Genomic DNA, 21,394 nt, shown 5'->3' with positions numbered 1-21,394 from the left:
CTGTCCCTTTAATACCTTTAATACGTGAAGGGTTTAGATCATATTAGCTCTCTTGTCTTGGGGTTCACTATGTAATGTAGGGTATGGATTTGACACCCTTTGAGACCCACCTATGTTGCACTATATATAGTATAGGAAAACATTTTAAGTACACCAGGAATACCGGTACTCCAATTGTTTTAATCGTTGATTTGAATTATAAAAAATATATATAATATATATTAATTAAAATCAATAGTTAAAACAACTGGTGCACTAATACTCCCGGGTACACTTGAAATGTTTCCTATTATATATATACTGTAAAGTATAAAAATATTGTATGAATGAATAATAATATAGGCATTCGAAAATGTGGTTCGAATTCATATACCATGTAGTGCAATGACGTCAATAATTTGGCCATGTGGCTAAATTAAACAAAGAAATTGTAAATTGGATTTGGACGTCAAATAACTTTTTATCATCTATGACTTAAGTATAATATAGTAACCAACTAATTCTTTTCAAACATTTATTTGTATATACTTAAAATTAGTTATTAAAATTAATTATTATATATATATATATATATAATTTAATATATTTTTAATGTATATTTTATATTAAATTAATTTTAATTATTAATTTTAATATACATCTAATAGTTAAATTCTTTTAATGACTTGCTAATTATACATGGCTAGTATGGTGTGTTAGTTTTATCGTATGAAAGTGCAAAAACCTAACACTGAATATGATATGCTAAAACTAAATATACACTCAAGAGCTAGAATAATATATTAATTTACAACATTCTTAACTCGACCGTATACATTTTTTTAATTAAGAATAAGAGTGTGTGCTTTCTTTTTGGTAAACTAAAAAGTGTATGCTTAATAATTTGATGTAAAATATAATATTAAATATTCACGTTATTTTTACGTAAAATTAATAGTTAGAATTTATTTAGTTATTAAATTATTATTTAATAAATTTTAATTATAATTTTATATAAAAATAATTATATATAAATTTTTATTTAAAAAATATTAGATAGTTACTATTTTTTATATTTATTTTATATTTGAACTAATATTAATCAATTTTTATTTTATTTATTGAAAATATTAATTTTTTAATTTTCTTAAAATAAAAATATTATTTAAATATTAAAATTAATTATTATATATTTATATATAAAAATATATATTATTTAATTTATTTTTAATATATATTTTATATTAATAATTAATTTTAGTGACTAATTTTAATATAGATTAATGTATGATTGTTGTCAAAATTATTATTAAAGCCATAGACATATATGTATGATATGGTTATGGTAGGAAAATGACATGCACTACCACCTGCCAGAAAACCGTCCAAACTTTAGATAGACGAGGAAATAAATAAATAAATAAATTAAAGACGGCATCCGCTCGCATATTATAGCGTCAGCAACTTTTGTGATTTATAGTCATTAATAATGGTTTTAATGGTGTGAAATTTTATCTAATGACTCACTTTTTTTTGTTGATTACATGCTGCCAGAATTTAACAAAGTTACTGACTTCTAGACTTTTTCTTTATTTAAATCATGGCATGTGTTGCCAATAAAGCCTAATAAAACAGCTCCAAACTCGTTCGGTATCGCCCCATTTACTCCAATACTCCATGGCAGTATGGAGGTAGTAGGTGCTTCTGGTTTTTAGTTACAGATATTGACTTTGAGTTCTAATAAGATGAAAAAGAGAAAACACTAGTGCTGTATTCTATGAATAATGTGCTTAGCAGCCTAATATTGTAGTATATATGTAAAGTTGGATTTTTCTCCTTCAATTTTTAAATTATACGGAAAATAATGTGCTTACCACTCGCAAATTTTCTTAAGTTTATTTTAAAGTATGTCCCTTATAACAGAAATAAAGAAAATATGGTCAATATTTTAAAAATAATAGAAACATAAACTTTCATTTATTTAATATTTTTTTTTTTTTTACAAGAATCTGTTAAAACTATTAATCATTTTTACATAAAAATTCTTGCTTGAAGGCCTTATTTGACATCAACAAAATCGAGCAAAATAAATAGGAATCCTAATAATAATAATAATGTAGTTGAACTGTAGGTTGTATATTATTATATTAATTATATTATATGTACACTAAAATTAATCACTAAAATTAATTATCAGTATAAAATATATATTAAAATATAAATATATATTAAAAATAAATTAAAATATATCTATATTTATATACAAATATATTAATAGCTGATTTTAGGGACTAATTTATATATATACGTGGAACGAACTTTGTCATTAAGGTTTTATTTAATTTAATTTCTTTTGGTGATGTTGTCACGCCACAAAGAGCTGTTTCCTTTTAACAAGTGTAATGTTACATCTTCTGCGTAATAGCCCCACGGTTGCAATTGATTGTGAACAAATTGAATATGATAATTGCCCATATTATTAACGTTGATAAACTGATTTTCCCTTTCGTGTATAAGTAAAGTAAGTTGCAATAATAATGCGATCATTAGTAAAAAAATGTAAAATATTTTGTTAACAAATATCTAAAATTCCTAAACTCTAAATTCATTTTAAGAGTAGTTGTTAGGAAGATAAAAGTAAAAGTTATTTATAAAAAAAAAATAAGATATTGAAATTTGTGAATTTCCAATGATATTAAAACTCTAATATCATCTTTAGTAGGAAAAATGCTATTGATATTTAAAAAATGATAAATTAATCCTTCACATAAAAAAAAAACATATTTAACTCATTTTTTACAAACTCTATAAATGCATGAGTTGTTAAAAAAACCAATACAAGATATATTTTTTAAATATTAAATGATGATAATTTTTTTACTTCACTCTGTGTAGTGAGAGATGAGATTTAAGATAAAAAAATAAAAATCAAATACCTAAACACGTCCTATACTGCACTATTAGGTCTTGGTTTACAATAGAAAAGTAGACAACATACTTGTCATTGTTAATAAATTTTTCAGCTAACTTTTTGCATCTATACAGAGACGCTGCTAGATTCCAAGATTCATTGTTAATGAAATTATTGTCTTCTATGACATGAATAGGGCCAAGTCTTGTACTATATTGCTCTGCTCCATGCACACAATAAGGTGCCTAAATTAATTTGTGTTTTGTTGCGTTGCGTGCCTAGGTTTGAAACATCAAGGCTCCATAGACATTTAATTTTGCTGCTCTTCTCTTGGCTAACAATAATGGCAAAAGATGGCTACTGAGAACCTATGGTCCTTCTTGTAAGCTTTGCACTCATGTCAAGTAAGTCATTAAATTAACCTTCTAATATATCGTTTCATTTCTCCTATAAATTTTGTGATTGAGTAAATTTGATGAGTTGGGGTCCTTACGGTGCCAAGAATTAAGCAAAACTTTTAGGATATATCTTTGCATTAACATGTGATAATAAAATCTAGGTATATATGTGAGAGTAACAAATTAAAGTTCTTAGGTGGAGGCAAATAGAAGAAATTCATTCAATTCTAGCTAGTTGATTGGATCACTGAGAGAAAATTGTGATAAAATAGTTCCTACTTTTGCATTGCATTTATATTTGGTCTATAAAGTCTAAAGTGTTTGGTAACAAGGTCAACAAATATTTCAGGACTATTTTCCTTTTAATGAAATTAAACCAGACAAAAAGTGTGTGAGCATATGCCATTGAATAACATTATTTTTTTTGTTATCTACTTTAATTCATCATGCAATGATTTCTTGTTGCAGGTGGAAAGATTTCAGATTTGATGTGTTTATCATTTTAAAGAGAGAAATATCTAGTTGCAAATCGGTTTTGATGCACACAGCCAAAAATAAAATGAAATTCCTATCTAAATAAATAATTTGAGTGGGGGAAAGTTTCGGAATTTGATTCTAGAACTAACACCTGACCGTTTCAATTTTCAACCAAATAAAGAAGAAAAACATTTTGACCCAAGGAATCCAAAGGGCACCGACTAAGTCCAAACGAAGAAAACATAAAATAAAAAAAAAAGATATTACCAAGGCACAAAAATCCGGCAAAAACCGTACTTAACATACCCCATGGCCATGACACGTGTCAACCACATAGAATACCAAAGTACCATCATTAATTAACACTCTTATACAAACTATCAACCGTTCGTACCGAGAAACCGAATTGACCAAATCAAATTAAATTAACTTCATCATACGTTGCTTTCTTTCCTTGAAACAAACTATACGGCACTGCACAACTCACCCTATTATGCTATGCCCTCTTAGATATTATTCTGCCATTTGATTGATTTTGTTCTAAACTGGTGGAGGGAGAGAGAGTTCACTTGCTAGCTCATCATGAATCTTTTCTACTACTTCAATCTTTTTCAAAATACTGGTGTCTCGTTAACTTGGTTTCAAGTTTACGAAAAATGTTAAAACCAAGGGAAACTCTTCAAGAGTGGTTGATGGGTGCCAAGAACTTTGCTATGCTCAAAAAATGCATTGATTCAACCTCAATTGTGCATGGAAATATGATTTGGGCTTTGGCTTCTCTCTGGGATTTTTTCTGCAACCATGTGCTTTCTTCCTTGGTCTTCATGCTCAGATACATATTCAGGTTTCATCAATTTTATTAGCAGCGTTCTTGGTATCTAGCTTAGCTCCTTTTTTATTTGAAAATAAATAAGAAAGAGGAATTTTTTATTTTCTCTCAGGTTTGAGATTGAAGAAAGGAAAATAGAGCATGCTGGTGAAACTAAGAAGAATGAATCTGAAGATTATGAGATTGATGAGTTTGCAGAAAAGCTTGTTAATTTGATGTTTCCGAGTGGCGAAGAAAGAGAAGACGAAACAGAGTGCTCTGTTTCCGTGGAAGCTACTACTTTTGTGTCTGATGTTCATAGCGACAAAAAAAGCGCAGAAACAGATGAACAGTGCTATGCCTTGAAGGAGAAAGATCCTGAAACCGGTGGAGTTTGTGAGGAAAGTGAAGGAGAAAAAGAAGGATCTGATTCTGCGGAAGCTGAAGCTGTTTCTTATGTTGATGGAGATGTTAAGAAAATAAGTGAGAGTGAAACAGAGTACTCTGTTTCCAAGGTTCATGAATATGGTGACTCTGTTACAAGTACAACCACAAGCAAGTATGAATTCATGGCAAGAAGAGATATCAGTGTTTTCGAACAAGAACCAACCGTCTTGACCTTTAGTTTCCGCGAGTTTTATGGCGATCCAACTGCTTCCGCTCTTTCTTCTGTTGATGCATTTGCTCGAGAACAAGAAGAAGAAGAATATTTTCAGGAACAGATAACTTCTTCCACTTCCGATTCACTCCTTGATGATTCTCTTCAAGGTTCAGAAGAAACCTTGGTAGAAGATAATTTAGATGAACCAGATTTAGAAGAAGACTACGACGAAGAAGATGATGACTTGGAATGGGAAGAAGATGACGATGAAGACGAGGACGACGATGATGACGAGGACGATGAGTTGTTGCAACAACTGAAAATGGAAATGCGGATTGCAAAACAAGGAGGACTTGCCACTATTTTAGAAGAGGAAGAGGAAGAGGAAAAACAAGAAAAAACTGAATCTCCATCAAAAGCTATTGAAGATCTAAAACCATTGAAGATAGAAGACAAGAAGGTAGAATACAAGGATCACATTCTGCAAATTCAGAAGGTTTACAAGAGCTATGCAGAGAAGATGCGCAAACTCGATGTCTTGAATGACCAAACCATGCATGCAATAGGTGAGATTATAGCTTTAAATTAATCTTTATTTAATTTCTGAATCTCTGTTTGTTTGTCACATATAATCTTTAATTTTGTGTTCTTTTCAGATTATTAGGCCATAGTATTTTTGCTTCTTGTATGTTGTTTAATTTAATCTATCAAAGTCACAGAAAATGACAAGTCTACGTCATAAGTTTTCAATGCCATTCTCTCATTACCGTTCTTTTCATAGGCCTACTTTGAACATTTGCTACGTTAAAATACCATTGCAGATTCTATATTGTTAACGTGAAACATTCAATAATTAAGAAATTTCCTAAGTCCTACCTTTCACATATTACTTTTCAGCTTTTGACATAGTCTACAAAGAAAAAAACTAATTCCATAAACATTAATCTTGTTTTATCTTTGTCATTATTAACAAAATTACATACTTTGCCGTTAATTATAGGTCTTCTTCAGCTAAAAGACCCTCCAAAGCTATTTATAATGGCAAAATCTACTGTCAAAGGTGGCAAGGCTCTTGTATCTCATAATTTGTGGCCACGCAAAGCAGAGAAGCAAACATCGGACCCCATGTTGAAGTTTGTTCAAGAACTTCATAGAGACTTGGAATTGGTGTATGTTGGTCAAGTTTGTCTCACTTGGGAAATCCTTTGTTGGCAGCACAACAAAGCTAAAGAGCTTCAACAGCATGATTCTCCATGGCCTCACAGGTATAATCTAGTTGCTGGTGAGTTTCAGCTCTTTCAAGTCCTCGTGGAAAGGTTCCTAGAGAATGAACCATTTCAAGGCCCTAGGATCCAGAACTACGTCAAGAACCGATGCGTCGTTCGCAACCTTCTCCATGTTCCAGCCATTAAAGGTGAACAAAACACACTAACTAGTATAAACTCTGTTTAACCAACTTGGGTTGGTCTAATAGTTAGTTTATTAGTCTGCTTAAACAAGTGTCGGGGATTTGAATCTCTTCTTATACATACAGCAATCTACTGGCCAGCGACAAATTTTAAATGGAGCTCCAATTTGCAACGGATTAAGCTTTAACCTGTCAATATCATAGAAAACTAATAAGTATAAACTCTATTTGGTAATTGTCTCGTGACAGAAATAGACAAAATGTACCACTTTCATGGAATAAAATTTGTCTATTTTACTGTCCACCCAAAAACTGAAAATAGGAATTCAAAAACAAACTTTCATGTCGTGTTCTGTATAGTTAGTCACAATGTCTATATTTTCTGCCTTGTGATTCTTATTAGCCATAGTCTTAATTCTAATAATTCTGATTCCTGCGCAGATGATAATAGGAAGGACAAGAAAATAACCAAGTGGGGTGAAGAAGAGGATGCAATTGCAAGTGGAAAGTTACTGGAGATCATCAAGGAATCCATGCAGGTTTTCTGGGAGTTTGTTCGAGCAGACAAAGATTACGAGAATGTGATACCTAAAGTTTCCAAGAAAAGAATTGGAAATGATGTTAGTGATCCAGAAATTTCAGATCTTCTTGTGGACATTAGAGCTCAATTGCAAAAGGTTTCTTTTCCTTATGCCCTAGCAATATTTTTCTAACTATTTAACATTGCTCCATATTTAAATTAAGCCGAGAGAATATCACATGAGAAACTATATTATTGTTGTTGCAGAAGGAGAAGAAGCTCAAGGACATAGTGAGAAGTGGGAGTTGCATAGTGAGGAAGTTCCAGAAGAACAAAAATGAGGATCAAATTCAAGTGGATCATGAGCAGTTTCTAGCTCAAACAGGGTTGAGATTGATTTCTAGGGTGGTGAACATGAAAAGATTGAGAAAAGATCAGTTAGAATGGTGTAGTGAAAAACTAAATAGGATCAAATTTGTTGGTACAAAGATTCAAGTTGAGCCTTATTTTCTGCTTTTTCCATGCTGATTGGGCCAATTTCTTTTTCTACTCACATGTATCTAGAGATCTACTATTTGTGTAGAAAGTGGACTCATGTACTTAATATATTTCCTATTGTATATATGCAGAGTATAGGCTTCTTGTTCATACATTAATTTTGACTACTAATTGGAATGTTAGACCAATTTTTTGACATCATATTTGTTCTTGTTTTTGTAGACAATATTAGAAAGAAGGACCCTCGCTAGCATTATACGTGTGTATAAATAGACCTCTCGTATAAATAATGTAACAACCGATATCTATAATAATAATTTAGAAAAACAGAATATAGATGAAAAGAGAAATAGACTAAAATGATCTTCTTTTAATACTGTATGATTGAAATACAATGGCTGAAATAGAGAGTCAGTCTCCCTTCTAAGTTTATTCTCAATTTTTACTAATTTTTTTTTAAATCTATTTTCAATTTTCACTATTTTTTATCCCTCTACTGCTGTTCCTTATATTTTCTTCCTACTCTCTCTCCAAATCATGTGAGATCACCTCTACTTCTTACGCACGATCCTCACCCTCTATAACATGTAGGTAGTTAGTTACGAAATTATTCTCATGGTCACTTCTTTTCATTTTGCCCTCAATTCTATTCCTCCTCCTAAAGGATAGTGGCTAAATTTTTCATGCTTTAGGGTCAGAATTAGAAGCTTCTATTGATTCAGGGTGTGTAACAATATCCCCTCTTTGAAGATTCACCTTGTCCTCAAGATAGAAAGATGGGAATACTTCCTGAATTTTCTTTGTCAGCTTCCATGAAACCTGAAAATCAGGCAGATCTTTTCATTGTACTAAAATTTCAAGCTGTCTAGCATCATTCACCCGCACAACTTTAATGCTCTCTGGCTCCACCTGCATCTTTTACCCATCACTCAAAGCTGCTGGCAATGGCTGGCTGCCATGGTTGATTTTAGGCTCTTTCTCAACAATGAGAGATGAAAAATAAGATGCTCCAGTGAACTTTTCGGTAGCTGTAGTTTATAGACTACTTTCTCAATCCTGTCCAAAATCACAAATGGACTGAAATATCTAGCACTAAGCTTCTGGTTGCTTTTCTTGGCCAAAGACTTTAACCTATACAACTGAATTTTCAAGAAAACCTTATCACCCACCACAAATTCGACTTCCTTCCTCTTCTTGTCCGCATACTATTTCATGCATCCTTGAGCTCGATCTAATTGATACTTCAGTTCATCTAATATCTGATTTCTCTCCTCCATTAACACCTTTACCGCTTCCACTATAGCTTCCCCTCCTCCCCGCAACAAATCTGGGGCTTCTCTCCCATAAAGTGCCTTGAATGGAGTCATTTTAATTGACCCATGATGATTGGTATTGTACCAATACTCAACCCAATTAGGCCATTTGTGCTACTGTTGCGGTTTCGTCCCTGCAAAACACCTCAAATAGGTCTACACATTTATTGACCACCTCACTTTGTCCGTCCGTTTCTGAGTGATACGCCGAGCTCATCTTGAGAGAGGTACCCGTTGCCTTGAACACTTCAGACCAGAAAGCACTCATGAAGAGATGGTCCCTATCTGAAACAATGGATGTTAGAAAACCATGGAGAGTGACAACTTCATTAATAAAAATCTTAGCCACCTCCTTGGCTGAAAAAGGGTGAGAAAGGGCAAAGAAGTGACTGTACTTTGTCATCCTGTCCACCACCACCATTATAGTATCCTTCCCTCCCGCCTTTGGCAGACCTCTAATGAAACCCACGGTCACATCGGACCATACATTCTCTGGTATAAGCAGTGGCTGAAGTAGTCCCGCAGGGGACAATGTTAAATGTTTATTTCTTTGGCACGTGTAGCACTGCTTGACATAATCTATGATCATACGCTTCATACCCTCCCAAAAGACAACTCCAGCAATCCTATTAAGGGTGTGAAAATAACCCGAATGTCCCCTGTTTTGGAATCATGAAACTCCTTCAAGATCCTTGGAATCCATTTAGAATTCCTTGGAATTACTAACCTCCCCATATTTAGCAGCCTCCCCTTTTTTAATTCATAACTAGCAGGGATCTCCTCCTCTTGTAACAACCTTTGAATAATGGATCGGAACTTCTCATTCTTCTGCACTTCCTCCTCTAATTTTTTTCACTCCTCCACTGTCACCACTGATAGAGAAGAGAGCTAGAATTTTTTGAAAAGGGCATCAGCCACTTTATTCTCACTTCTCTCCTTATATCGTTTCTCAAAATCATATCCTAAGAGCTTATCCATCCACTTCTGGTGTTCTTCACCTCCAATCCTCTGATCTAGTAAGAACTTGAGGCTTTTTTTTATCTGTATAAACTACAAAATGCTGCCCCAACAAATAATGCCTCCATTGCTGGATTGCTAGCACAATTGCCATCAGTTCTCGTTCATAAACTAATTTCCCTTCAGCTCTCTCTGATAATTTCAAGCTCGTATAGGCAAATGATCTCCCTTCCTGCATCAGTACAGCCCTTAAGCCTCTCCCCAAAGCATTAGTTTCTAAGGCAAATGGCTTTGAGAATGAAGGGACAGCCAAGACAGGTACAGTTGTCATGGGTCGCTTCAGTTCCTCGAAAGTCCGCCGAGCTTCCTCACCCCATTTAAAGTTGTTCTTCTTCAATAGTTGTGTGAGTGGCCATGCAATTCTACCATAATTCTTGATGAACCTTCTATAATAACCAGTTAAGCCAAGAAACCCTCTCAAACTCTTAAGGTCCTTAGGCAGGGACCAATCTATCATGTCTCTCACCTTCATGGGGTCTGCCTCCACTCCCTTGGCCGAAATAATGTGACCCAGATACTCCACTTTCTCCTTAGCAAAGTGGCATTTCTTTTTGTTCAAATGCAACTTGTGCTCCTTTAGTAACTCAAATACAATAGACAAGTGCACACAATGTTCATTCCAATTCGAACTATACACAAGAATATCATCAAAGAATACCAGTATACACTTCCTTAAAAAGGGCCTAAGTACCCGATTCATCAAGGCCTGGAAGGTCGAAAGAGCGTTAGTGAGTCCAAATGGCATGATTAGAAATTCGTAATGACCCTTGGGTGTTCGAAATGCTATCTTGTGTATGTCTTCCTCCTTCATCCTTATCTAATGGTAGCCTGACTTTAGGTCCAACTTAGTGAACACCTTCACATCACCTAACTCATATAGTAGTTCATGAATTATTGGGATTGGAAACTTATCAGCCACGGTGTTTTTGTTCAGTGCCTGTAATCAATACAAAATTGCCACCCCCATCATTTTTCTTGACTAGAATAAATGGGCTCGAGAATGGGCTGGTGCTGGGTCTAATGACACTGGCGTGCAGCGTCTCCGCAACGATCTTCTTTATTTCATCCTCTTGGTAATGTGGGTATCGATAGGATCTAATGTAGGGAATTACAACCCCTTCCTTGAGTACAATTGCATGGTCTCTCTCGCATTTTGTAGGCAGGCCTTTTGGGCTCTGAAATAAATAATCAAATTGCAGCAGTAGGTTTTGAACTGGCTCGGGCTCCTCTATTTCACCAACTTCACAACTTGCAACAAACAACGGTGCCACCAAATACCTTTCCTCTTTCCCCTTTGAGCGACCGCAGAGTAGCTTTCTATGATGCTCGCTGTCGTGACAACGTTGGATCACCATGTATCCGCAGCTTCTTCTCCTCTTCCTTATAACATAGCACCATCTCATTGTAGTCACTCTAGAATTTCCCTAAGCTGGCCAGCCACCCCAACCCCAAAACTACCTCGGAACTCCCTAATTTTGTAACGAAATAAGCTTGGTTAATGGTGGCACCTTGGATGTACAGTGAAACGCCGATCACACCTCTTTTACCATGTTCGAAGGTTCCATTCCCCAATTCTACTCTAAATTGGCAACCCCAATCTTTCCACTACTTGGGTTGCAATGAAGTTTGTTGATGCCCCTAGGACCACTAAAACCACCACTTCTTGGCCCATTATCTCCCCTCTCACTTTAAAAGTCCTATGAGTAGTCAGAGCCCAAAATCTATAAGATGAAAGCTGTAATTCAAGCATTTTGGGCTCCTCCTCTTTTAGTGCCAGACCCATTTCCTCCTCTTCAGCTATAACTCCCTCTTCTTTCTCAACCAACATGATGTGAAACTGCTTCATTTGGTAGATATGATCCTGCCTCTGCTTCTCTCCACACTTGAAGCAAAGCCCCTTTCTTTGCCTCTCAGTCCATTCCTCTTGGGATAACCTTCTAGGCACATTACTCTTTGACCCAGTTGATCCCACACTGCTGTTGGCTCCAGTTTTGTTTTGGGCTGAATTAGTGTGGCCCAATTCTGAATTTGGCTCCTTGCAAACTGATTCCACCTTTGGGTCGGGTTTCACCTCCTTGGAATCCTCCTGGACTCAACCTGACCCAGTTGAAGCTCCGCCCCATGTCCGAGCTACTCATGCAGGTAGTCATCTCCATCCTTCTCCCTCCTACGAACATCCTTGTGTCACGCCAAGTTTCATGACGCTTTTATATGGCCACTTCTCGGTCCATGAGTTCTTGGAGACTCTCAAATTCTGAAATCGCTAAATTCGCCTAGGAGTGAGCACAGGTCGATTTGGTTCGGGTTCAAGGTGAAATTAGAATCGAACCGATCAAAATATAATTGGTTCGATTTTGTATTTTTTTGTGTATGTACCCGAATCAAACCAAACCGATTAAGAACGAATTGGTTCGGTTCGGATAATTGGGTACCCGATGACTTTAAAATTCATAAAAAAACCAAATCTTATCTTAAAAATTCAACAAATACAATAAACATGTAACATCAATATAAATAATCTAAACATGTTAAACACCAAATACATTAAAAACTAAACTCATTAAAATTCAAACATATTAATAGTGAATAATCTCACTAAAAGCCACTAAAAACCATATATATATTTTTATTTTTTTATTTAATTAATATATGATTGGATTCACGGGTTGGTTCAGATTCCGCACCCCCAAAACCGATACCTGAACCAATTACTAACAAAGGCTATTGGTTTGGTTCGGGTTGGACCCGATTACCTGTTGGTTCCAAAACCAATTTAGTTGGTTCAGTTCGGATTCAGACAGGTAATCGGGTACCCGCTACCCGTGCTCACCCCTAAATCCGCCCTTATCTCCCTTTTTAATCCATTCATAAAGATACACATCAGAGTATCGTGACCTAGATTCCTCTAAGTTTGAGTTGCCAATTCAAAGTCGCGCCGGTATTGGCTGACTGTCGTCATCTGCTTCACTTCCAGCACGGGTGCCATGGGGTTCGCTACCATCTCTGGTTGAAATCTCTTCAGGAGATCCTACTTCAATCGCAACCATGTCAGGAAGGGGGTTTGCTCCTCCCACCACTCCAGCCATGTGAGAGCCTCACCACTAAACGCAAGCATCACATAATCAAGCTTTTCTCCTGGCGCAATTTAAACCATCCGAAAATACCTTTTCTTCTTTACCAGCTAACCACACACATCCTTACTTTCAAAGCTTGGGAGTTCTAGCTTGCAGTACACCTCCACTCGTGGAGGTAGCGGATTCTCGTCTCTCCTCTCCGCCGATGCTTCCTCGTGGTCTCCTCGATTCTTATTATCGTATGGTTGCTCCCCTCCGGCGTTCGCCTCTCCCTTCTTCCTTACTTGGCGCGCCAGATCTTCCAATATCTTCAAAATCAACTCTGTATTTCTGGTCTGTTCCTCCTGTACCACATCCATACGAAATTCTAACTGATCCATTCTCGATTCCATCGTGGCAACGTGCGTGGAGACCATACACAGCATACTCGCAAATCGTTACTCTGATACCAGTTGTAACAACCGGTATCTGCAATGACAATTTAGAAAAACAAAATATTTGCGGAAAGTAGAGTAGACTATAATGATCTTCCCTCAGTACTGTATGATTGATAGAAATAGCAACTGATGAAAAGAAATACAATGGCTGAAATAGTGAGTCAGTCTCTCCCTAAGCCTGTTCTCAATTCTTACTATTTTCTTATCCTTTCCTCTACTCTACTGTTCCTTATATTCCCTTCCTACTCTCTCTCCAAATCATGTGAGATCACCCCTGCCTCTTGCGCATGACCCTCACCCTCCGTGACATGCAGGTAATTAGTTACGGAATTATTCCCATTGTCACTTCTTTCCATTTTGCCCTCAATATTATTCCTCCTCCCATAATCAAAGAGTAGTGGCTAAATTTTTCTTGCTTTAGGGTCAAAATTAAAAATTTCTATTAATTCAGGATGTGTAACAGAAAATAATGTAACCGTTCAATACTAATTAAAATTCTAATCAGCCTTTTAATATCACTAACAGACACAATGTGGTTATCAAATCAAAATTTGGTACTCACAAACCTAAAGTTTTCATCAGTAAAATTAAGACCTTAGATTTGGTAAAAAAAAAATAAAAAGAGAAGACGAAGAATAGATTTTATTTTATGTTTTTAAATTCAATTTTTTTAAAAAAATTATTTGGACCATACAACCTTAAAACCAAGGTTGTGAGAATCGAACCGGTCAATAAACCGGTGAAGTCACTGGTTCAATGATTCACTGGTTCGATTGGAGTTCAATCAGGGTTCAAACGGTTTAATTAAATATTAAATAAAATTATTAAAAAACTTAAAATATTGAAGCAGCAAACATATTCAAAAGCAGCAAAACATATTCGTCTTGCAAGTTATAATATAATAACTTATCAGGTTTAATGAAGCAGCAAACAAAAATCATGAAGCAGCAAACATATTCATCATGAAGCAGCAAACATATTCAGAAGCAGCAAAACATATTCAAAATCATGAATAAATAACCTCAGAAAATCAAAAACAAAAATCATGAAGCAGCAAAATAAATCGAAATCGGTAAAAAATCAAGCACAGAACTCATAATCAAAACTCAGAAGGCAGTAAGTTCAAGCATATAACTTATAATCAGAACGAACTCATAATCAGAACTCAGAAGGCAGCAAGTTCAGAAGGAGGCGAGATCAAAAAATAAAAATCAAGAAGCATAGAACTCATAAATCATAATCAGAACTCAGAAGGCAGCAAGTTCAAGCATAGAACTTTAGAAGCAGGCGAGCTCATAAATCATAATCAGAACCCAGAAGGCAGCAAATAAATCAAGAACAGAGTCTTACTGGCGGCGAGTAAGGACTCGGTGTTGGCGACGCCCCAACGAGTAGGCGAGCTCGGTGAGAAGCAGGACGCGGTGGTGGTTGCGGCCCTCAACGTCGTCGCTGCTGTAGATGGCTGTGGGTGGCTCGGTGGTGAACTGCTTGCTTGGGTAATTTCTGGAATCTGGAGCTTGGTGGGTGAATGCACTAGAAAGGGGAAACTGATTAGGGTTACCGGGTTACGCGCATGATTTCTTCTTTTTCTTTTTCTTTTTTTAAAAAAAAAGCCAAAACAACGTCGTTTAGCATCTTAGATTGCAAACCATAAAACCGTCAAAAAACTGGACGATTCTCCCAGTTTACCGGTTAACTGCCGGTTCGACTGTTTTTTGCCAGACGGTTTTCAACGTTACCCGGATCGGTTAGGTGACCGATTCCCGATTTTTCCGATTGAACCGGTCGGTCCGATTCGGCTTTTAGAACCATGCTTAAAACTCATAGTCCAATTCAATACATGAAATATAATTAAAATAAATTAAGAAATAAATCCGATTAACATTTGATACAATGGAAAACATACCATGTGAAACACTTCAGCCAAAAACTTCATTTAAGTAAGTGGCGGCCAAAAAGAAATCATTGATCCCACACTATCTTTAATAACAAGATGCGTGTATATATATGTTTAATACACAAGGTGTAGAAATAAATCAACTATGTAATGCACCAAGCAATAGTCCCCGAAGCAATTTGAACAAGTGAATATAGTCCTTAAAGTTTCAAAACTTATAAATAAAATAATGTAATCCGTTCCAAGGGAATATTTCAATACATGCACAATTATATATCAAATTAATGACTGTTCATATGAATATATTCCAAGAGCATTAACTAAATATTTTCTCGTTGATTCATTGGAATAATATTGACTAACTTCGCGGTAGCCACACATATCAACCTTAAGTAACCAAATTAAATTTATTCCATGTAGTTGACTTCCTATAACTAATTAATGTCCCCATTATATTCACTCATTATATAAAGAGGTCCAAAACTTTATATCCCATGCTATATCCAACAATGGCTTTGAAGAACATGCATTCCTCTTTTCTTACCCTCTTTGTTGTAATGCTTTCTTTCTTTCCCTCTTTATCCATGGCTAAACATTATTATTACAACAATGTTCCACCAGCAACATTTTGTGACACCACAGAAGACCCTGCTTATTGCAAAACCCTGCTTGCAAACCAATACGGCAACGGTTATGACTACGGTCGAATTTGCGTCCAAAAATCAGTGTCACAATCACACAGCTTCTTGAATTTAATGGAGTCATATCTCCAGGATGGATCATCGTACGATCAAAACACGATTCGAGCCCTCCAAGATTGTAGATTTCTCGCTGAACTAAACTTGGATTTCTTGTACAACACACAAGAGACGGTTAATAAATCCAGCAATGTTCTTCAATCTTCACATGCTGAAGACATTGTGACACAGCTCAGTGCTACTTTGACGAACCAACAAACATGTCTGGATGGTCTTCAAACCACAGCTTCCGATGAAAGAGTGAAGAGTTATCTATCTTCAATGCTCTCTAATGATACCAAGCTCCATAGCATGTCCTTGTGTTTGTTCATGAGGGGTTGGGCTCCTGAGAAGAAAATCAAACATTCATGGAAACAAAATGGTCGTTTACCGTATAAGATGCCGAAACGAGTACGTGACATGTATGATTCGGGTAGAGGCCACCATGGAAACCACGGCCGCCACCACCACCTGAGGAAACTGCTTCAGACGGTGAGTATGTAGTAGCAGCTTTTATCATGCTCAATATTTCATTATTTTTACTTACCATATATATAAGATGCCCAAACTATGATACGTGACATGTTTTGATTGTGATGATCATTTTGCAATATGGAAATTGCACCATAACATATATCTATCTTTATTTAATAAAAAATATTCTATACATATTAAAAAAAATTTATTTTAATATATATTTTATATTCTAATATAAATTTTATAAGATGAAAATTACATAGTTGATATATTTATACATGTGTGGAAACTAAGGTGCAATCGACTTCACGTGAGAGAGCCATTAAATGATTTAAATAATTTAACTAAATTTTCATCTAATTGCTCTCAGGTATCAACTTCACGTGAAGTCACCTGAATTTTCACCTTATACATAATGATTGATTTTACATGGAATTGCTTTGGCTACTGCAACATACCATAAAATTAGAAACTGCAATTTAAAATCCTAGCTTTCATTAAATAGTTCTGACTTAAACTTGTTAAATATGTGACTATTTCTTTTTAAGAAACTTATCGTATTTGACTTGTAGTGTCGTATTACTATTATACCCTTATATTCAATATCCAACAATTGTATTTGTGCGTGATAGGAAAGCGTAAATGTAAGGGACATGGTGGTTGTTAGCAAGGACGGAAGCGGAAACTTCACCACTATCAACGCAGCCATAGCTGCGGCGCCAAATAACACGGCTTCCAGTGATGGCTACTTCCTTGTTTTCATCAAGAAAGGTGTGTATGAAGAGTATGTGTCTATTGCGAAGAACAAGAAGCACTTGATGCTAGTTGGAGATGGAATCAATCGGACAATTATCACCGGCGATCGCAATGTTGTCGATGGCTCTACAACGTTCAACTCAGCAACTTTTGGTAAGCAAAAACAATTTATTCTGAACTTGAACAGCAATCCACTATTATTGGAATTCAGAAATAATTATAGATCTATGCATATGTACCAAGCCATGCAATGCATATTACACTGACGATACCTTTATTTGCATCATACGCATATTTAGTTCACAACTCACTAAAATAATATGATAGATGAAAGAGAATATATATATATATATATATTACTTCGGTCTAGTTATTTTCATGTGGAATTTATTTATTATTAAAATTATTAAATAATTTAATATATAATTATTTTTAATTATTAATTTTATATAAAAATAATTATAAATAAATTTTTATTTAAAAATATAAATATTTAAAAGAAAGTTTTGCACAAAATTTTTGTGATCAATAATTTAATAAAAATCTTAATTTTTATTCTAATTGATATATATTAAAGTGATTAACTAATTTTAATTGAGTTTATTATAGAGGTGAGCACGGATAGTGGGTACTCGATTACCCGTCCGAATTCGAACCGAATTAATTAAATTAGTTCTAAAATTAACGGGTAATCGGATCCAAACCGATAATTTTTGTTAGTGATTAGTTCGGATATCGGTTTTGGAGGTGCAAAACCCAAACTAACCCGCAAACTCAATTATATATTAATTAAATAAAAAAATAAAAAAATATATATGAGTTTTTTATTAGACCATGATTATTCATTATTAATATGTTTGGATTTTAATGAGTTTAGTTTTTAATGTATTTGGTGTTTAATATGTTTGGATTATTTCTATTGATGTTACATGTTTATTGTACTTGTTGAATTTTTAAGATAAAAATTTGGTTTTTTTTATAAATTTTAAAGTCGTCGGGTACCCACCAATTATCCGAACCGAACCAATCCATTCTTAATCGATTTGGTTTGGTTCGAATACATGTACAAAAAAATACAAATCCAAACTAAACTGAACCAATTACACTTTGATCGATTCGATTTTAATTATTTTACCATAAACTTAAACCAAATCCGTGCTCACCGTAGTTTATTATCTATTACTAATGAAAAATATTTAGGTAACATATTATATGAGTAGATATGGAGTAAATTTAAAGAGATGTGGTCTATAATTTTGCAGCTGTGGTGGGACAAGGTTTTGTAGCAGTGAACATAACATTCCAAAACACAGCAGGGCCAAGCAAGCACTAAGCAGTTGCCCTTAGAAGCGGAGCTGACTTATCAGCCTTTTACATGTGCAGCTTCGAGGGCTACCAAGACACACTCTACGCCCATTCCATGCGTCAATTCTACAGCGACTGCCACATTTATGGCACCGTTGATTTTATTTTCGGTAACGCCGCCGTAGTCTTCCAAAATTGCAACATCTTCCCCCGCCTCCCTATGACCGGCCAGTTCAACTCAATTACCGCCCAAGGCAGAACCGATCCCAACCAAAATACCGGAATCTCCATACACAACGCAACGATTCGACCCGCTGACGATTTGGCCCCTCGCGTTGGTGTTGTGAAAACGTACCTTGGTAGGCCTTGGAAGCAATACTCGAGGACGGTTTTCATGGAATCCTTTATGGATGGTTTTGTTGATCCTGCTGGCTGGCATGATTGGAGTGGAAGTTTTGCGCTGAATACTTTGTATTACGCGGAGCATAAGAATGCGGGAACTGGTTCAAGCACTGCAAGTCGAGTTTCGTGGCCTGGTTATCATGTTATTGGGGAAATGGATGCGGCTAATTTCACTGTGTCTAATTTCTTGCAGGGGGATAGCTGGTTGCCTCAAACGGGTGTTCCATTCTTGAATGGGTTAATATAATACTAATATGCATGCTTGCTTTCTTCACCTTAAATATATTCTTACTTTTATTTGGTGTATACATGTTTCTCAATTGTACTTATTTATTGCTATTGTATGTGACATAAAAGTTTATATTAAGCCAAGTTAATATATAACAGTTAATAAATATTTCTTTTATGTCATCTTTTAATTGTGCCGGTGTGGTTGATCATAAACTATGAGTCTACGACTAATGTTATATATTCAAGTTTTTTTATGAATTAAGTTTAACTAAGTTAAATAATAAGATTTTAAATAATATTAATTATAACCAATTTGATTAGATTTTGTTAACAAAAAGATTTAAATGTATAGTATTATTTACAAAATTAATGTAATACTAATATATTAATATTGGTCATTAGTAAATTTTTTTTTTTCGGATTTGATTGGTAAAATTATTTAGAGAAAAGGACAAATAGGTCATTGATCTATTGATCCGTGGATATTTAAGTTCTCGAAAATTTGAAAATATATTTAAGTCCTTGATGTTTTTAAAATTTGGACTTATCGATCCCTCATATTCACTTGAATCTGTCAACCCAACAAAAAAATCAAATGTAACTCCCGTTATATTGACTTGGTTGATACAAATGTATATGTAAGAGGGTTTTTAAAATGGGAGAAATTAGAGTCAGGGATCGATGTGTCCAAATTTTAAAGAGATCAGAACCTTAAATGTATTTTTAAATTATTAGAGATTTAAATATCCACAAAACCAAAATTTCAAGGATTGATTTGTTCTTTTATCAATTATTCAAGTGTTTAAAACAGTAGCTTTTACAACTTACAAAAAATATAGAAGACCAATAAGAAGCTTTTTTTTTGGGTTTTGTGTCGGGGCTAAACTGTCCAAAAAGAAGAGACTAAATACAAACTAAACGGGGTATAGAGACCTCTTGTTCATCATTAGCTTTTACAAGCAAGACAATCAACACATCTATTGCCTTCTCTATAAATATTTACAAAACAAATTTTTCAATTTTTCCGTCTCCAAATATTAATGTTTTTAATCAGGGTATTTGGGTATCTGTTGAGATCTTTTTGCTCATTAAAAGTTAAAATTACTACTTGTGAGTCACATTCTACCACCAATTTTCTGATTCCCATAGTCCAGGCTATCTCCAAGCCTTTAGCAACTCCCCACAACTTAGCCTTATATGCTGAACAATGCCCAATAAAGTAGGAAAACTCACCAATCCATTTTTCCCTTCCATCCCTTAAGAGTCCACCACAGCCTGCTCTCCCCGTTCCCCTTTCCATGGTCCCATCCAAATTCAAGGTAATCCAATCAATAAGGGGAGGGTTTCATCTAATGGCTATTTCTTCTCTTCGATGAGCTTGCATTATTCTTCTTCTCCTCTTGAAAGTTTCTCGACATGTCTCTACTCTTTTCAAAATCTCCATGTGTGTCTCCGGCGGTCTTTGGTAACTAGTCTCATGCACCTCCCGATTTCGCCATCTCCAGAAGTTCCAGCAAGCAATATTGAACATATCTATCCAGTTCACATTTTGGTTTTCTCCCAGGTTGTTGTTAAAGTTTATGTGAATCCATTCCTGAAGGTTGTTGGTTCCGAAGAAAATCTGAGCATTTTCTGATTTTATTAGGTTCATCCAAGCTCTGGACACTTTCAGACAATTACGGAGAGCAAGAACAATATCTTCAATTTGCCCATTGCAGATCTGGCAGCTCTCCAGTCCCCCAAACATCCTGGCTTTTCTCTGGTTAGTAAGGATTCTGCCGTGCATGACTTGCCACATGAAAGTCTTGGCCTTTTGTGGGCCTTCCCATTTCCATAGCTTGCTCCAGTTATTCTATTCTGGTTTTGACCAATTTTCCAAAGCTTTGTAGGTTGCTCCCACCATGAAATTTCCATCCTCGGAGTGTCTCCAACCTATTCTGTCATCTCCATGTTTCTCTGCAGGTGGGAGGGTGGCTGTTATCTTGTGTACAACTTCTTCAAGTAGAAATCTCCTCACTTTATTATTATTCTAGTTTCCTTCATTGTCTGTCCATTTCCATACAGTACTTTCAAGATCAGTAATATTCTGCATTGTTTCACTTAACAGGTTTGCAGTCCCTTCGACCCAAGGATCAAGCCAAAAATTTG

General features: G+C 35.2%; 3 protein-coding genes across 3 annotated transcripts; all 3 read left to right on the top strand.

Annotated features, from left to right (window-relative positions):
- Positions 1–4,129: 4,129 nt before the first annotated feature.
- On the top strand, positions 4,130–7,801 carry LOC112734087 (uncharacterized). Its single transcript, XM_025783287.3, has 5 exons — positions 4,130–4,609; positions 4,707–5,740; positions 6,175–6,588; positions 7,024–7,259; positions 7,370–7,801. The coding sequence occupies exons 1-5, from the start codon at positions 4,422–4,424 to the stop codon at positions 7,628–7,630; spliced, it is 2,133 nt and encodes a 710-aa protein (XP_025639072.1). The 5' UTR covers positions 4,130–4,421; the 3' UTR covers positions 7,631–7,801.
- An 8,039-nt stretch (positions 7,802–15,840) lies between these two features.
- LOC112734085 (probable pectinesterase/pectinesterase inhibitor 7) lies at positions 15,841–19,378 on the top strand. Its single transcript, XM_072230266.1, has 3 exons — positions 15,841–16,567; positions 17,185–17,461; positions 18,571–19,378. Exons 1-3 carry the CDS (start codon positions 15,848–15,850, stop codon positions 18,639–18,641), a joined length of 1,068 nt encoding a protein of 355 aa, XP_072086367.1. The 5' UTR covers positions 15,841–15,847; the 3' UTR covers positions 18,642–19,378.
- Positions 18,684–19,262, top strand: LOC140173040 (probable pectinesterase/pectinesterase inhibitor 41). The gene has a single exon (XM_072232101.1). The coding sequence runs from the start codon at positions 18,684–18,686 to the stop codon at positions 19,260–19,262; it is 579 nt and encodes a 192-aa protein (XP_072088202.1).
- Positions 19,379–21,394: the final 2,016 nt, after the last annotated feature.

The sequence above is a fragment of the Arachis hypogaea genome, chromosome 3 (genome assembly GCF_003086295.3).
Source record: "Arachis hypogaea cultivar Tifrunner chromosome 3, arahy.Tifrunner.gnm2.J5K5, whole genome shotgun sequence".
Classification (NCBI taxonomy): Eukaryota; Viridiplantae; Streptophyta; class Magnoliopsida; order Fabales; family Fabaceae; genus Arachis; species Arachis hypogaea.
The sequence above is the reverse complement of the archived record's forward strand: the minus strand, read 5'-3'. Positions and strand labels throughout refer to the sequence as shown.

What these genes read in the sequence shown, in the direction of transcription:
- LOC112734085 (XM_072230266.1), top strand. Translation starts at nt 15,848, where the DNA reads ATGGCTTTGAAGAACATGCATTCCTCTTTTCTTACCCTCTTTGTTGTA. An exon ending in TGAGGAAACTGCTTCAGACG is followed by an intron (nt 16,568 to 17,184) that starts GTGAGTATGTAG and finishes TGTGCGTGATAG; the next exon opens with GAAAGCGTAAATGTAAGGGA. An exon ending in GTTCAACTCAGCAACTTTTG is followed by an intron (nt 17,462 to 18,570) that starts GTAAGCAAAAAC and finishes ATAATTTTGCAG; the next exon opens with CTGTGGTGGGACAAGGTTTT.
- LOC112734087 (XM_025783287.3), top strand. Translation starts at nt 4,422, where the DNA reads ATGTTAAAACCAAGGGAAACTCTTCAAGAGTGGTTGATGGGTGCCAAG. An exon ending in CCAAACCATGCATGCAATAG is followed by an intron (nt 5,741 to 6,174) that starts GTGAGATTATAG and finishes CGTTAATTATAG; the next exon opens with GTCTTCTTCAGCTAAAAGAC. An exon ending in CCATGTTCCAGCCATTAAAG is followed by an intron (nt 6,589 to 7,023) that starts GTGAACAAAACA and finishes ATTCCTGCGCAG; the next exon opens with ATGATAATAGGAAGGACAAG.
- LOC140173040 (XM_072232101.1), top strand. Translation starts at nt 18,684, where the DNA reads ATGTGCAGCTTCGAGGGCTACCAAGACACACTCTACGCCCATTCCATG.